At 34.7% G+C, this 18,287-nt stretch overlaps 1 protein-coding gene across 15 annotated transcripts in view; it reads right to left on the reverse strand.

Annotated features, from left to right (window-relative positions):
- MYO6 (myosin VI) overlaps positions 1-18,287 on the reverse strand; it is a 146,035-nt gene that overhangs the window by 63,738 nt on the left and 64,010 nt on the right. For all 15 annotated transcript variants that reach the window (XM_027600917.2, XM_027600915.2, XM_027600913.2 and 12 more), the window contains exons 3-9: positions 18,035-18,104; positions 14,048-14,121; positions 10,591-10,720; positions 8,736-8,841; positions 5,876-5,931; positions 974-1,071; positions 320-484 (exon numbers count right to left, since the gene is read on the reverse strand). In XM_027600917.2, the coding sequence (XP_027456718.1) occupies positions 320-484; positions 974-1,071; positions 5,876-5,931; positions 8,736-8,841; positions 10,591-10,720; positions 14,048-14,121; positions 18,035-18,104 (699 nt within the window). The remainder of the gene's footprint in view (positions 1-319; positions 485-973; positions 1,072-5,875; positions 5,932-8,735; positions 8,842-10,590; positions 10,721-14,047; positions 14,122-18,034; positions 18,105-18,287) is intronic.

Below are 18,287 nucleotides of genomic sequence, written 5' to 3' on the forward strand. Positions count from 1 at the left end.
AAATCTTTTTTTTTAACAAATAAGTCAAAGATAACTTTAAAGCTAGCATTTCAGAACTATTATAAATTTCTTATTGAGTTTAAATTGGTTAAGTGGTTTCCTATCTAACCTTTTATCTTTCTGATTACATATCTCCTCATATAATGTTATGTTATAAATTCAGCAGTAAATCTCAATAGAGACCTATATTCTATCATGTTACACTGTATTTAATGTAAGTTACCTACAACTAGATATCAGAATCCACTAAAGTAAGCTTTACAATTGAAGACAATTCAATTTGCAAAAACTGTATGTAATTTCTTTTCATCCAACCTACCCGAAAATTATCTGGAGAGCTCAAATGAAGTTTTTCTCTAGTATCTTCAGAAGCACCAGCACACAACCTATAAAAGATATGATAATTCCTTTCCTCTTTGCCTTGAACACAGATTCTCGATTTCTCTAGAAGATAATGTGAAACAAATCCTCCAACAACTGAACTCTGAAAAACAAAACAGAGAGAAAATACATTTTTGCTTTTAAGGCCTGAAAGTACAACCTACCAATGTTGAATTATTTTTCTAATAAACATTTATCTGTATCAAAGAGGTCATAATAGTTATCAAGTAAAGGGAAAAAAAGATAACTAGATAAATGTAAGCTTACAATATTTATGAAGGTTATACTGAATATACATATTCTCCTAATTAGCTAAAGTAACAGAGAGAAACTCAAATGGATTTACCGTAAGTTCAAGTACAGCACCAATTCTATCAAGACCCTTGTGTTTTTCCTTTTTTTTTTTTTTAAAGTAGGCTCCATGCCCAGCATGGAGCCCAATGTGGGGCCTGAACTTACGACTCAGATCCAGACCTGAACTGAGATCAAGAGTCGGACACTTAACCAACTAATCCATCTAGGCGCCCTAAAACCCTTGTGTTTTTCACAAACACTTCCCAAACATATTTTCCCAAAACTCACTCTCACTTACCTTTTCATTGAAATGTATTTCTACAAATTTTCCAAATCTACTGCTATTATTGTTGCGAACAGTCTTTGCATTTCCAAAGGCTTCTAAGAGTGGGTTAGCTATTAAAAGAGAAATAAAAATATTCCATCAAAAAAATAGCATGAAGGAAAATTACAAAAATATGCATAGTATGTTTCCCTATTAATATAGAAAAATGTTTTCAAAAATATTACCATGAAGGAATTCACATGTAATATCAAATCCTTCAAATATTTATTGACTACCACTATATTCAGGCCCTATTAAAGTACAGAAGATGGGAAAATTACTCAAATTATATAAAAAGATAATGTAAATGCCATAGGAAGACTAAATTTTAAAAAGTCATTAGGTTAACAAAATTTATAACTCAACTTCAAAAATTATTCCCTATAAACTGTAAGGTTTTCACAAGTACATCAGCCCTAAAGGAATAGTTATTATAATATAGAGAACAGCAAACCCCTGGTGAACAAAATACAAGCAAGAAGTTATTAGTTGACTTACTTTCCTAAAATATTTTACATATTAATAAAGCCTCCAGATTTAATATTCTTCCATGTATACCCAATAAAATCTAACATATATGTTTACAGGATGACTAAATTTAAAATCCCAGCCTACTACAAGAGACTCATTTTAGACCTAAAGACACCTGCAGACTGAAAGTGAAGGGGTGGAAAAACATTTATCACACAAATGGACATGAAAAGAAAGTCAGAGTAGCTGCACTTGTATCAGACAAACTAGACTTTGTTCTTGTATTGTTTTTCTCCTGCTTTGGTAGCAAGGTGGTACTGGCCTCCTGGAATGATTTTCAATATGTTCCCTCTATTCCATTATTTGTAAAACTTTCATAAAAACTGTCATTTTTTTTTAATGTTTTGGTAGAATTCACCAAGAAGCCAATGTGGTCTTGGGCTTTTCTGTGCTGGGAGATTTTTGATTCCTAATTCAATTTCCATTCTTATTATTGGTCTAAGATTTACTATTTCTTGGATTCAAGATTCATGATTCATTTGCGGTAACTTGTGCGTTTTTAGGAATTATCCTGCTTTTTTCTAAGTTATCTGATTTGTTAGTATGTAACTGTTTATAGTAATCTGTTATCACACTATGTATTTCTGTATACTGTTTTCTCTTCTATTTCTCATTTTGGTTTTCAAGTCTTCTCCCTTTTTTCTTAATGTAGTTAAAGCACTGACAACTTTTTTTTTTTTTTTTTTGAAAAACTGGTCTTTACTTTCAATGTTATGATACTGCTTATTGTCTCTATTTTATTTATTTCTAATTCTTCTTTGTTGTTTCCTTCCTCTACTAAATTTCAGCATTTCAGCTAAGTTTCTTCTTTTTCTAGGTCCTTGTAATGTTAATTTGTTTATTTGAACTTTTTTCTTAATACAAGCATTCATAGCATAAATTTCACTCTAACATCTGCTTTTTCTGCATTCCATAGATTTTGGAATATTGCATTTTCTTTTTCTTTTGTTTTGAGACATATATTTACCATTTGTTTCTTATTTGGTCCATTGCTTATATAGTAGCGTGGTGTTTAATATTTACATATTAGATATGTAATATTTATATTGTAATTTTCCAACTTTGTTTTATCTCTAGTCTGCATCATTGTGGTTGGAGAATATACTTGGTATGATTTCAGTCTTCCTAAATTTGTAATAATTGCCATGTCTTTTTCTATGTGATTTAGTCAGGGATTCTCCCGTGTGTACTTGAAGAAAATGTGTATTCTGTTTTTCTTGGATGGAAAGTTTTATATATATATTTTAGAACCATGATGTATGCTTCAATAAAAAATGTTCTTGTTGAAAAAAAAACTTTGAGGGTACTCATTTAAAACAAACCATTTCAGAGAGGAGGTGGGATTGGTAAATCCCATTCAGGAGGGGGATGGGTAAAATAGGTAAAGGGGATTAAAGAGTACACTTATCATGATAAGCACTAAGCAATGATGTACAGAATTGCTGAATCACTATTGTACACCTGAAACTAATATAACACTGTTTGTTAATTATAGTGGATCTGAAATAAAAAACCTAATAATTTTTTAAAATGAAAATAAAAATAAATTCCCAATGAACAAATGTAAAATCTTAATTGTTTTTATCTCATAATCATGTACACACACCACATGACTCAAAAAGGTTTATTAGACTCTATTGTTTGTTTTATGTTGTTTTTAAGTAGGCTCCACACCCAGTGTGGATCCCAATGCAGGGCCTGAACTCACGACCCTGAGATCACACCTGAGCAGAGATCAAGAGTCACTCACAACCAGCTGAGCCACCAAGGCACCCATATTAGAGTCTATTCTTATACTCACCAGTCTCAACTATAAACACCCCAGATTAGTGCCAATATTATAGATTCTCCATCTGCAATCTCATAAATTGCTTCACAGTTGTTACTAGAATTTTTCTTATGCAATCTTTTAAAGTCCATTTCTCTTATTCTATCCACAGTAGAAAGCTTAACAAGTATCCAAACCCTTTTAAGGATCACTCTCCAATTGTTTCACTTGCCAAAAAACATAAGAAAGTATTAAAACCGAAAGAAAAGTTCGCATATATACCTAACCTTTCCAATGAGTAAGAAAACTGAGGCCCAAAAAGGCCAATGACTTGTGCAAAGCCACATGACTAGCTACTGGCCAAAGGGAGACTCAATTATAGGTCTCTCCAACTCCTTTACTGGTGATCTACTAGTTTTTGCTGAAGTATTTAATATATTAAGTAAAATATACAAAATTAGGATAAACAGCCTATCAGAAAATTACAGTAGTGCCATTGATATACTCATTCTAAAACCAATAATCTTCAATTAAAGACGGCATCAAATGATCTCTATGTTCTGCAAGTTAACATCTACTGTCCTCTAGAAAAGAGCTGTACAAACATTTAGAATAATACTTTCCAACTTTTCTCAACTACAGCACACTACATATTCATACACCACAGTCTTGGGGAAGAAACCAGGTTTATATCCAATTTGCAAGAGTGTTTGTACCTCAAGTAAACAAATCAGAATGCGAATTAGTATTTTATTAAATTAACCTATAATTTGTTCTTTTTTATTTATTCAATTTTAAAGGGTGATTCCCTCATTAAAGTGAGGTATTTTACTGTGAATAAAGCATTACTTATGAGCTCTTCACACCTGGGTGTGTTACAATACCACAGTGAGAACTGCAAGTAAAACTGTAAAATTATTTATATCAAGAAACACGAAAAACTTTATTAATGCAAACTTTATAAAATTGTTTATTAGAATGTTAAAAAAAAAAGAAGACAGCAGGAAGGGAAAAATGAAGGGGGGGGAATCGGAGGGGGAGACCAACCATGAGAGACTATGGATGCTGAGAAAGAAACTGAGGGTTCTAGAGGGAAGGGGGTTGAGGGGATGGGTTAGCCTGGTGATGGGTATTATAGAGGGCACGTACTGCATGGAGCACTGGGTGTTATACGCAAACAATGAATCATGGAACACTACATCAAAAACTAATGATGTAATGTATGGTGATTAACATAATAAAAAAATTTAAAAATAATAAAATTGTTTATTAGAGTGCTTATGCTTATATACATGTATATTTCACATAATTGTGAAAAAATGTACATTTGCTAGCTATGATTTATCAAAATGCATGAACACAGAAGGACCTTGATAAATTTTTGTTCAACTGAAATTTTTCTTTAAAATAGTAAGAGTGTTAAAATATGCTCTTAGTATAGCACATAGTTAAGATGCCTCAGTTTATTATATCCCACTTCCACAACTGATAAGTTATATGCTCTTCAGCAAGCCACTTAAAGTCTTTTTACCTCAGTTTTTAATCTGTAAAGTAGGAATAAAATAGTACCTACCTCATTCTATGAGGATTTAAATTAGGAACAGATATTCAGCATATCACACAATGCATAATACATCTCACACATGTTAATTTCATCATCATTATGAGAAGAAAGAGAGATATCTGATCTGGTACCTCAGGAACTAGATTCCTCCTCCCCTGCCTGGTGAGAAGGCAGAGACAATTTTGACAGTTCATAATCCCACTTTGGCTCTCACGCTTGCGATCCACGGTAGGTTTTACCTTCTCTCCCTTTTCCCCTGTCTCTGGCTTGCCTACAGGCCAACTGCATATGCAGCCATTGCCCAGCCCACCCAGAGTTTCTCTCACTCTTGTGTTACAGATTTGCAGCTTCATCTTGAGAGCAATATTAAGCCATTAAAAGACTGAAAGCAGAAGAGATCATGTCAACTTCCACACAGAGAACAAATTACAGGGAAACAAGAATATAAGCGGGGGGACCAGAGAGGAATCTATGATGCACAGCAGTGGTGTGGATTCAACACAGTGGTTGACTAGACCAGTAGTCTCCAAACGGGGTATAAGAAAACTTTCTAAGGGATATGCAAGCATTCACTTTAAAGAAATCAATTTACAGACTCCTGCCTTCCAACTGACTAATTCATTAAAATTTCCCCCCAAAAAACATTTTAATTCCAAATAACACTCTTCCTCTCTCCTTTGCAAAAAAAAAGGTCAACAAAACAAACAGGAAGCCAGAAATCTTCCTGTATTTATTTCATTCATCTGAGAGATACTTATGGATCCTATCTCATGTATCAGACACTTCTAGGAGACTGGAATATATAAAAATCCCTGCCTTCTTAGCATTTACATGGGGAGGGAAAACAACAGACATTAAATAAAGGAGAAGATATCTGAGCAAAGATTTGTAGGAGATGGAAAAGTCTTTTGGATCTCTGGGAGAGCATTCCAGATCACTTAGAGGATTCTCATAAGTTCAATTCAGTACATATCTAACAATAAAAAATAAGAATTTTAAAAATTAACAATACCTTCAACAATTCTATCATCAATATCTTGGCCTGTTCCATAGGATTCAGTCAGATATCTGTTTAAAATATAAGATAAAAAAATTCACATGACAACAATACTGCACATATTATAGTTTTAACTTTTTTTTTTTTAAGATTTTATTGATTTGAGAGAGAAAGCACACCAAAGGGGGAAAGGGCAGAGAGAGAAAGAGAAGCAGACTCCCCCCTGAGCAGGGAGCCCAATGCGGGACTCAATCCCAGGACCCCAGGATCATGACCTGAGCGGAAGGCAGACCCTTAACCAACTGAGCCACCCAGGCACCCCATAGTTGTAATCTTAATATTATTTAATACATGTAAAATTTAAACCTGGATCATCACTGTAACTATTCATTTAAAATTTACAAATTTATATTCAAATGCAACTATTCTGTTATACCTTTCTTTTTTTAAGATTTATTTGAGAGAGAGAGAGAACGAAGCAGGGGTAGGGCAGAGAGAGAGGGAGAGAGAATCCTCAAGCAGACTCCCCGCTGAGCATGGAGCCTGACACCACTGGGGGCAGAGAGAATCTTAAGCAGGCTCCATGCTCAGTGTGGAGCCCGACTTGGGGCTCGATCTCACAACCCTGAGATGATCAGGACCTGGGCCAAAATCAAGAATTGGACACTTAACCAACTGAGCCACCCAGGTGCCCATTACTTTTTAAACACTTAAAATTTTATTTGGATTACCTTAAATATCAAAATCAGCATTATTTTTAATCTGTGTTCGGAAATATTCTGACTTTAACCAGCTATTTGGTTTTAAAGATGCCACACTTTTCACACAGGAATATTCATCATCTACGTAAGATTCCAAAGTCTTGTGTGACAGCATATTAACTCAATCTATATGGCTAGAGAAAGTAAGGTAATCTGCCACTGAAAAACAAGGACATTACCACTCTTCATGTTGTTTTAGCCAAAAATTAAACATGATGGAACAACTATTTTCCTGGAACATTTCAAAACAAAAAGTAATCTTTGACTTACAACATAAGTTTGTATTATAAGTTTACAGTTTCTAAATTATTTGTTCATTTTCAAAGCTGTATATAAACCACAGACTTACCATATGACTCTTACATACAGAAGAGAAAGAAGAAATTGAAGCACTTAGAATTCCCAGAGCATTAGGAAGCACTCACTTAACCAGAATTGCAAATACATAATACACAATAATGAACTTCTAAATTAATTTCATACAAATAACTGAATACCATACATCTGCATAAAAATAGCAAAATTTCAAGAAGGGCCCCCCCCCCCATAAGACTGATACAGTGGGAATAACACTGGTGAGAACTCAAAATGCACTGCTCCTAGCAGTAGCTTCAACACTAGATTTAACAAACTGAAGGAACTAAACTAATGAGTGCTATGGTTCCTTCTGTATTTATAATGCGATGATTCTAAACAAAGTACAGAGTGTAATTTGATGGCAACAAAGGGGATACGCTGAGAGGAGGGTGATGAGGAGATAGAAATAAGAAGGCCAAGTGTCATAAGCATAAGGTAAAAAATGGTTTCACCCAGAAATAAGAAGGCCAATTGTCATAAGCATAAGGTAAAAAATGGTTTCAACCACATTAACAGCAGGAATACTGAGAACAGAATGTAAAGGCTGAATTTTGAAGGAACATTCCTCGATTTCCTTTTGCCTAACCAGCATGGGTCTCCTCTAGGATCCTCATAAGAACATGCAGACATAGTTTTCAACAATCTAGAGCTTAGCTTCCACATAAGGTATCTGGTTTTAAAAGGGACAGAGCTTACCATTTCAAACTATGTCATAAAGTATGAAAGGGGCACCTGGCTGGCTCAGTCGATAGAGCATGCAACTCTTGATCTCAGGGTTGTGGGTTTGAGTCTCATGTTGGGTGTAGATATTACTTAAAATCTTTAGGGCACCTGGGTGGCTGAGTGGTTTAAGCATCTGACTCTTGATTTTGGCTCAGGTCATTATCTCGGGGTTGTGAGATCAAGATTCTATCTCTCCCTCTCCTTCTCTAAAAAGATAATAATAAATTAAAAAATAAAATCTTTAAAAAATACAATAAAATAAAGTATGCAAAAGTATACAAAGTCAACCTGTTCAATCAGAGATATTTGTACCTCTTTGTTCATAACATGTTCACAGCAGCACTATTCCCAACAGCCGAGATTTGGAAGCAACCAAAGTGCCCACTGATGAATGAATGAGTAAACAAAATGAATAACTATGCAGCCTTAAAAATGAAATCAAGGGGCACCTGGGTGGTCCAGTCAGTTAAGCATTTGCCTTTAGCTCAGGTGATGAAATCAGGATCCTGGGATGAAGCCCCACATCGGGCTCCCTGCCTAGCGGAGAGTCTGCTTCTCCCTCTCTCTCTCTCTGACCCTCCTCCCCGCTTGTGCTTGCTCTGTCTCAAATTAAAAAAAAAAAAAAAAAAAAATTACAAAAAAAAAAAGAAGGAAATCATGACACATGATACAACAAGGATAAAACTTGAGGACATTATGCTAAGTGGGATAAACCAGTCACAGAAAGACAAATACTGTATGATTCACTTATATGAGGTATCTAGAATAGTCAAAATCATAGAAGCAGAAAGCAGAAGGGTAGTTGCCAGGGGCTGGAATAGGGGGAAATGGAGTTGTTTAATGGGCATAGAGTTCCAGTTTTAGAGATAAAAAGTTCTGGAGATTGACTGAAAAACAATGTGAATATACTTAACACTACTGAACTGTACACTGAGAAATGTTTAAACTGGTGTTATGCTATATATTTTTTTAACCACAAATTAAAAAAAAATAAACCTGTTCAAAATATTCCAGGTTAGCTAAAAACTCCTCACCTTAGAACAAATTTTGTATTTTCTGTTTTGCCAGCTCCTGATTCTCCAGATACGATGATAGACTGACTCATCTTGAGCACCTTCATATCTCGAAAAGCCTTATCAGCTAGGGTCAAAATAACACATTAATGATGAGTGGTGTACTAAATACAGATCTACTAAATGATACAAAGTTGTCTTACTATCAAAGAACACTTGCTCTTAAAGAAATTATAAAGGTGTGTTTACAGTTAGTAACATTTTAAAATAAAATCATTCAAGTGTTCAAAACATCTCTAAAAGTTTTTACTTTAAACGTCCTATCTTACTACCCTGACAGCTAAGTAATATGAAATCCAAATAAGCAACTCTTATGTTTGTACTAGAATGTCTTCATATTACGATCTGTGGCTCAGTTCTTCCTAATTCCAGAGCAGACCAAAAAAAAAAAAAAAAAAAAAAACTCAGTATACATAACTAATGAAGACCCCAGGGAAAAGCAAGAAGTAACAGCTACCAATTAAGAAATTTGGTAACCAAAAATTCTGCTGGAGAAAAAACTTCCTAACTGCAAAATCTGTGTAGTAGTACTACAAAGACAAGTTGAGCACAATTTAATTCTGTTAAAGTGGTCTCATATTAAAACAATTTTAATTCAAAATTAGGTCCTAACCAATTTAGCTCTATAAGACAACTATTTCTCATTTCAGACATGTGCTACCCATACAAATGAAGAAGGCTTTACAAATGGCTTTAACTCTACTGGACCGAATGCAAACTGCATCTAAGAGTATATCCATCCTTCTGACCAGGGGCTAGGACAAGGGGAAAATTTATCAACAATCTGTTCCACCCACTTTCATGATATTATTCTAGACATTTTTTTTAGCAGTAAACAACTAAAAATAAGTCAGTTTATTTACATTTTAAACATATAATTTCTCTCCAGTGATGAGCTTAGTCATATTCAGGTTCTAAAGATTTTACACCATTTTGCTAGCTGATACAAAACATAGTAATGCCCATCAGAGCATCTCAGAACCAAAAGTCAATCCGCTATTGCACTGGATTTGGCTGACATATTCACTCTGCCTAGTACATAAGTCAGCCAAATTGGGAAGTGAAGCCTGGTTTGGTCAAAACACAGGCATGAAAAGAAACCCCAAAGAGAAACAGACTGCACTAAGAACTACTACCAAAACATGTCATCATATAATAAACTGCTGATTATGTCTGGATCCAAAAGGTTAACTAACATCTCTGTACTTGCAGTCACCAGCTATGGTAGGGTTGTGTATGTCAAAAAACCCCATCTCTGTGTTCCTCAGAGCTAAAGATGAGAGAAAACCTGAGAAAGGCAAAAACTGCTGTCTTCCCACATGGATTCCCTAGCAATATACAGCATATATCATTTCTAATTCTTAACATTTATAAAGCCCTGATGCAAGATAAGGTAGGGAAGACGTCTGCTCTTATGGCTCATACCCAGCCTTAGTAACATACTCACAAGTGATGACCTGAGTAACAGTGGAAGGCCCGGGCCTCAAAGCTATGAAGGAGGACACTTTTAAGACGGAGCTGCTCATGTCAAGGAGCCAAAAAGAACCATTAGGTCAGCTTTTATTACATCCAAATTTCAACATATTTAAGAGGACGCAGACACATTTAACAAAGATAATGATGTATAACTACCCCATGAGTTAGCTGCAAAAGTAGTCTTCCCCATCCTGTGTTAAGATACATGCTCCTAAATAATGGTGATACATTCAAAATGCATAAAGGCCCACCAAAATACATATTCAACTCATGGTATCTTTTATTAATCCAAAAGAAAAACAGTAAATTTGTACAATATAAGGGAAAAAAAATCACTTACCAATTGCAAAGACATGAGGTGGCATGGTCCCAAGAGATTTTCCTTGATATGACTTTATTGTTTCTGAAGAATATATTTTAGGTATGTCAAAGTATGGGTTCACTGCGATCAGAATGTTGGCGACATATGTCTAAACAGAAAAGGCATAAATATAAAATTTTCCAATTACTATTTTTATTTAAAACTAAACAAGGCTCATAAGGAGAAAGAAAATACAGCAAATACAGACCTTTAATTCTCTATATAAATTAGGTCTTCCAAATCTGCATTTCAAGCCCTAAACATACACTCTGTACAGGACCCGTATTTCTCTAATTCTTAATAAATATTTTCATCTTCTCATCCTATATGCATCTCAAACTCAGCAGATCCAAAATCAAGATTATCTCTCTTGACTACAGTTTGCCTCAAAGAAAACACTCTCCTCCCATATGCTCCCTCCTGCCCCCCCCCCCCCCCCCCCCCCCCCCCCCCCCCGGTTCATGATATCACCACCAACACCACAGACATTGAGACAGAGGCTGAGTCTAAGCCTCTATTTCAATCAGCCATCTTCATTGACTCTACTTAAGAAATCTACTCTCCTGGAGCGCCTGGGTGGCTCAGTCATTAAGCGTCTGCCTTTGGCTCAGGTCATGATCCTAGGGTCCTAGGATCAAGCCTGGTGTCAGGTTCCCTGCTCAGCAGGAAGCCTGCTTCTCCCTCTCCCACTCCCCCTGCTTGTGTTCCCTCTCTTGCTTTGTCTCTCTCCGTCAAATAAATAAATAAAATCTTAAAACAAACAAAAAAAAAGAAATCTACCCTCCTATATCTATTCCTAAACCTCAAGTCTTGGTCATTTATATTCCTCACCTTGACTACTTTATTTACCCTGCTACTGAAAAGAGCTCATAGGATCCTCTAGGCCAATCTCCATCACTGAAAGCCAAGAATTAATTTAGTGCTCCAGTGAGCACTTGGTCCCAGATTTTTGCAAAACAACATATGTTAACCATTGCCTAGAATACTGACAGGCTAAATGTTTAATGACCAACTTAAGTTTGCTTTTAAATTTGGAATTTAACTGTGGCTCTAAAAGACCAGAAAAATGCACCAATAGGATTTATAAAATTCCTTGTGGGTAGAAAAAGAGTTGTGGTTTAGCAATTAGCTGTGGTTTACTGGCCAAACTAGGGCAGGCAGGACCATATTTTTCTCTTTTCTGCTTCTAGTTGTAGAAGGGAAATGATGCGGAAACACTGAACTCTCAGACTACTAATCTAAAATTCAATGAATGCTCTCAAAGATGTTTACTGCAGTGGAGTAAAAAAATTTTAAATTCCAGGTAATAATCTTTCTGTGGGAAACAAAGGAAAGTAACAGACATTTTAGTAGCCAATGAAAATGTTAAATGTGAGTTAGCTATTGTTCTACTCAAGTCTAAGGAAGAATTATGATAATTCTGGTTGGTGAGAAATAGAAAAAAATCAAATTTAAACTCTTATTCCAAACTACTTCCATTTCTTCCATATGTTAGAGTAATAATAACTATAGTTATGTATTGCTGATTTTTAATAGTTTTATAACGAAAAGATATAATTGGCTAGGAAAAACATACCAATCATGGCCTCAGATAACTTTGAAAATACTGGTTTTCCAAACAGAAGCTGATGATGCCAAACAGCCATTATCTAACAGAGGTCATGTGCCCAACTGCATACATATTTTAGGAAAAGAAAGATCAAAAAAGCTAAGAATAACCCTAAAATACTCCAGAGTGATGTAGACATTATACATGAAAAACAAAAACTTAAATTTCACAAATGGATAATTTTTTTTTTATCAATCATGCAATTTAGAAAAGACTTGTAGGTCGACTAAATGTGAAAAAAAAGACAACTAATTTTCTTAAAAGTATAATAAACATGCGTATAAATCTTCAGTTATTAATGGTCACAGTCAGCAATGTGCAATACCATAGCAACATAGGAAACTAAAAGACCAATAAAAATCCCATGAGTGTCAAGCTTTTGTATAAATATCCCAAATAAAAATAAAGTATCTCAACTCTTAAAAAGTATAATCATTCCTTGTAAAAGTAATAAAAAATTTTCCAAATTTCTAGAAAAAATATTGAAACAATTAAAATTTGCTAAAATAAATATGATTGCTCTACCACCAAGTAATATAAGACATGTACAGAAAAAATACTGACCATTTTTACTTGAAAGATGATATTTCCTGGTTAGAGCCAAATCAACTTTTAATGACTTATTACAAGTTCAATTGTTTTAACAAATTTAAAAAATTTGCATTGTTTTGGTAACTAAAACAGCATTTAGCATACAGCAGATTCTCAGTATTAGTCTGCTGATTGAGTGAATTTTGCTTCTAAATGTATTTCTAATCAAAAAATAGCCATATATCAACCTATATTCTCTATTTACTCAATTTTTGAAAAAAATCAAAGAAGAAAGTGAAGGCTAATATTGTATACAATTGAAAGATGGCTAGTAAACTCTCCTGAAAAAGACAAGACTAGTTCTATTTCCCAGCTGTCACTATTAGGACAGATGGCAAAGACTAAAGGTAATTTAGTCAGAATTAAGTAAGTATAATTAGGCAAATTGATAGTGATATAAAAGATTAAGACTGCCATTTGAGCTGAGAAGAGTCACAGAAGCCATATGTTTTCTTCTTGCAAAAATAATGGAGCCCCATCTTTATAACAGGAGAACTACAGTGGGGTAATTTATCTCCAGCCAACAAAGAAATCTACAAGGTCATATTAGAATAAAACCTCATGCATGCCCAATGAATAATTATAATTAAAACATACTAGTTAAGTATCCATCTGAACAATGTGGTATAAACCCTAACTAACATCAAAAGCATTTTCTTTCATTTTTTAATATTCTGGTTTTTTAAGGTAAGTTATCTAGGGTTTAATGAAATATTACAACTATTTAGGCTCTATGATGTGTTTTAGTGTTCTTGAGATATCCTCAGGTACTGCTTTCTATTTTAATTTACATTTCTTTGTCATCAAAGTATTTATTTCAATATATATTCTCTTTATCTTTGTAAGTTATCTTAACTTTTTGCAGAATATATGTGGAAAGTGAATTAACTAAATGGCATCTATAAACATATGCCAAAAATAAGAAATCAAAATCCCAATTAGTGTTTTTTTTTTAAACAAATTGGATATTTTTAAGTCTGAAAGATATCAGATGATGCTCTGAATTCATTATTTCATTCCACAAATATTCATTAAGTGCCTACTATGTACCATGCATGTTCTAAACCCTGGAATTAGAGCAGTAAACTAGAAAAAATCCTTATCCTTATGGAGGTCACACTATTCAACAGAACAAATAAGATTTCCTGTTAGAAAATTTCAAGCTTGACAAAATCAAACAGCAGCATGTAAAACAATTATCCCCACAAAAACCTAAATCATATGTAAAATACTTACATAAATTCTGTCTTTACTATATCGAACTTTGATATTATGAAGAAGAGTGGCTTCATTTAAATACATTAGTGAACCTGAAACATAAAATTTGTAAACCACTAAATATTTGAAGAAAAGCAAGATAAAACAATACTATCTTAATCTGAATCACTCTGATCCAAGCTAAAATCCACCTGCTAGGTTAGATTTAATCCCATCTTTTTAAAATGCTGGGACATGTAAAACCCCAGAGGCCAATTTAAAATATAACCAGTTTACATATGTGTTACAGTGATATTTTTAAACAACAAATTTCCAAACAGGTGAGTACATCTATTGAGTACCAGGTGAGTATACATTAATGAAAGTTGATGAAAGTTGACTAAGAAGTTGAGTACAATTCAAGTGGAAAGTACTACTTCATAGAGTGTTGATTTTAATACTTTCAATACAACAAAATGATTATACTAAATAAATCAGATGCTCAGAATTTTACAGAAAAACACAAAAGATAAAAATTTAGAATGAGAAGGGACAATCAGATCATTCAGTCAATGCCTTACAAATGATATAAGAGTCCCGGGAAAATTATGTGTTAACCCAGGACATGCAGCTAATTAACAACACAATCAGGGTAGAAATCTTGTTTTTCTGAAATCTGCTCTACTAATACATCAGAGTATGTATTATATCCATACATATATACACACACATATATATAATTGTTAATGTGCATTGTATTATACATAATATTATCATAATATAATATACTCTGACTTATTCTTTCTCCCAGCCTAATATTTACTCTCCCAGCCCTCCACTCCCTTGGGTTTCATTTCTCCATTTCTACCACATGCTACAGTAGACAAAACCACTCTTTTTCCCCAACACTTTGTTTCTATTATTGGCACTCTTCTCTAATCCATCCAGACTACTCAACACGTAAATCTAACTAGAACACTAATTAAATCTCTCTGCTCTTCAAAAAACATCACTGGGTTCCATCAACTACCAAAATCCATATTCAAGTCTGATATTCAAGGCCCTTATTAAACTTGCATTCAACTGACTTTTTCATGTAATTTTCTGTAACTCCCTTTACTATGGTCTAACTTGCAAGGCAGACTAAACTACTTATCAAACCCAAATATATTCATGCATTGGAGTCTACCTCTGTATCTCTAGGTGTCAAAAGTCTACCTACACTTTAAGGTCAGTTCAAAAATTATCTCACAAAGGATAATTCCCCATTTTCACTACCACCACCACCACTAGAACTACTTTCTTCTTTGTACTTTCTTTAGGGTGCTTACCACAGACCAATCCTGTCAAACAAGAATCTCTTGCAATATCTATCTCAAAAAAGACTGCCTAGGCCTCTATAGTCATATAATGTAGCCAGTTCACTTTCCAAGCACATATGTGGCACTGTTTTTTCTTTCCTTTTTTTTGGAGAGAGAAACAGAAGGGACAGGAGGGGCAGAGGGAGAGGAAGAGAGAATCCCAAGCAGTTTCAACGCCCAGTGTGGAGCCCCACGTGGGGTTCGATCTCATAACCCCAAGATCATGGCCTGAGCTGAAATTCAAGAGTCAGATGCTTAACCGACTGAGTCATCCAGGTGCCCATCTCACTGTTTTCTAATGTCACTTATAACAGAATACAACAAGAAGTTAGTGAGTGAAGTCTCCTAACAGTTGAATGGCATCTTTCCCTTGAATTGAGAAAGATCTGGAGAAGGTAGGCAGCAGAGGTATATCTAGTTTGACTTCTGGTCACCAACCTTTCTATATCCCTGCACTTCTTCCACCTTCATCCCCCAGGAGCCTGATCTACATGTCACCTTTTCTTATCCAAAGCACAATGCTAAACCACTCCCCCTTCTCTCACCTTCCTCTGAACTACCATTCTGAAATACCACTTACCTTTCAACGTCTTAATAAAATGAAATACCTTGAGTAGTACTATTTAAGAGGAAGACCCTTGTGTCCATTGGCAGATATTTCACAACTTAGGGATTCATTTAGTTTCATTAAAAGATATTCCTGATAAGGCTGGGGGTGTGTGTGGAAGGAAGTAAAGAAATGAGAGCAAGTCGTCGTTCACATGTTAGTATGGCTTTATATTATTAGCTTTTTCAGGGGAACATATTGTGGGATTAGGAATTCTAACTTAAAGGAAGCAGAGAGAATATCATATAACCATGTTTTAAAATATTAATTTAAGAAATGGATTAAAAAAATTCAAAACCATTTATGTTTAGCTACATGCAGATATGCAAACAAAAAAACATTATTTTAATATATGAAAAGGATTAATTATTCTGAATGTTCTGAATGTTCCAGCAAGTTTTAACAGAAAAGAATCATTTCTCTGATTTTAAATACTGTAGAATCTCATTCTTTTATTTCTTTCCTTTTTTTTTTTTGGTTCTGATTACTATTCAGAAAAATATTATGAGACAAATTCTCCAGCAATTTTGGAAAGGAACTCTACATTTTTTTCCCTCAATCTCCTACACCTAATAATAACAGCTACCATTTGAGAGACTGTTAGAGGTCAGGCACTGCACCAAGCATTTTAAATATGTCATCTCTAAACATGCAACATACACATTATTACTCCCAATTTAACATGAGAAGCTCAAAGAAGAGAGATAAATCGACCAGAAGCAAGCTTCCTAACGGCACAGTCAGAATCTGAACTCAGGCTCTCCCTGAGTCCCTGGGCTCTCCCTTACTCTATTTATTCCACGTCGTCCCATCCACATATGGGGACCTTACAGGCTTACTCAAATGTGAACTCCAGAGAAAAATCAACAAGGACAAAATACATTCCTTTCTCTTATTTTTTTTTTTCAAAAGATTTTTTTTTTTAAGATTTTATTTATTTGACAGAGAGAGACACAGCGAGAGACGAAACAAAAGCAGGGGGAGTGGGAGAGGGAGAAGCAGGCTTCCCATTGAGCAGGGAGTCCGACACAGGGCTCGATCCCAGGACCCTGGGATCATGACCTAAGCCGAAGGCAGACACTTAACAACTGAGCCACCCAGGTGCACACGTTTTTTTAAGATTTTAAGTACTCTCTACACCCAGTGTGGGGCTCAAACCCACAACCCCAAGATCAAGAAATGCATGCTCTACCAACTAAACCAGCCAGGAGTCTCCCTTTTTTCTTTAAATGGAGAGTTTTTAATGTCAGACACCATTAATGATACCCAAGCAACAGGACATGATTCTTAAAACACTGCCAAATAGGGGTGCATGGGTGGTTCAGTTGGTTAAGTGTCCAACTCTTGATTTCAGCTCAGGTCATGATTTCAGGGTCATGAGACAGAACCCCACTTGGAGCCCCGTGACTCCCACAGGGAGTCTGTTTCTCTCCCTCTCTCTTTCCCTCTGTCCCTCCCCCAGCTTGCATGCTCTCTCTCTAAAATAAATAAATCTTTAAATAAAATATTGCCAAATAAAAAATGAAACTGCTTAACCTTGAAAATGTAAGAATAAACATGGTCTGGTCACCAAATATGCTCAGATAAAATACAATGTTCTAAAATCAATTTTTCAATTAGTACTTATACTTCTTTTTAATGTTGGGTTTCCCTTAAACAGTGACATTAAATGGGTCTTCTTGATTCAACTTCCAAATTACTGAACCACATATACTACTATAAAAACTATCTGATTCTAGATGAGCTTCAAAATAACTTTCAAAACTGTTAAGAGATTTTTGGTTCAGGCTTCATAGTAAATTATTACCGTTTCCCACATTTACACAACTGAGATAACACTACTAAAAGGACATTCAAGACTCTTTCACCAAAGTGCAAATGTAAGACAATAATGAATTCAGGACTTCTGAGCTCCTCCATTCACATGAACCTTCGTATCAAAAGGCTCCATTTCTTCTGAACCAGTATAGTATACCTAGTAATATAACCACTAATTCACTCTTTGGAAGGATAGCTTCCTTTTCTGTGCTTAGAACTATTTTTTAACTTGATACTTACAATTATCTTCCACATCTTTTTTGCTGTCTTCTTCTGCAGGGAACACTTGGTTTATGAGAGCCAAAAATGTCTAACAAACAAAACAAGAGCTCATTAAACTAGAAGCTTATAAATAGTAAGAAAAATAAAGGAGCTTAATTGGTCACATACCTTGTAATAATGGCAACAGTATGCTCTTCATTAAACTGTAATACAAGATCCTTCTATTTATAAAGTCACTAACCCAAAAAGAGGATAATAACTTTACTCAAAT

This window comes from Zalophus californianus, chromosome 7 (assembly GCF_009762305.2).
Source record: "Zalophus californianus isolate mZalCal1 chromosome 7, mZalCal1.pri.v2, whole genome shotgun sequence".
Classification (NCBI taxonomy): Eukaryota; Metazoa; Chordata; class Mammalia; order Carnivora; family Otariidae; genus Zalophus; species Zalophus californianus.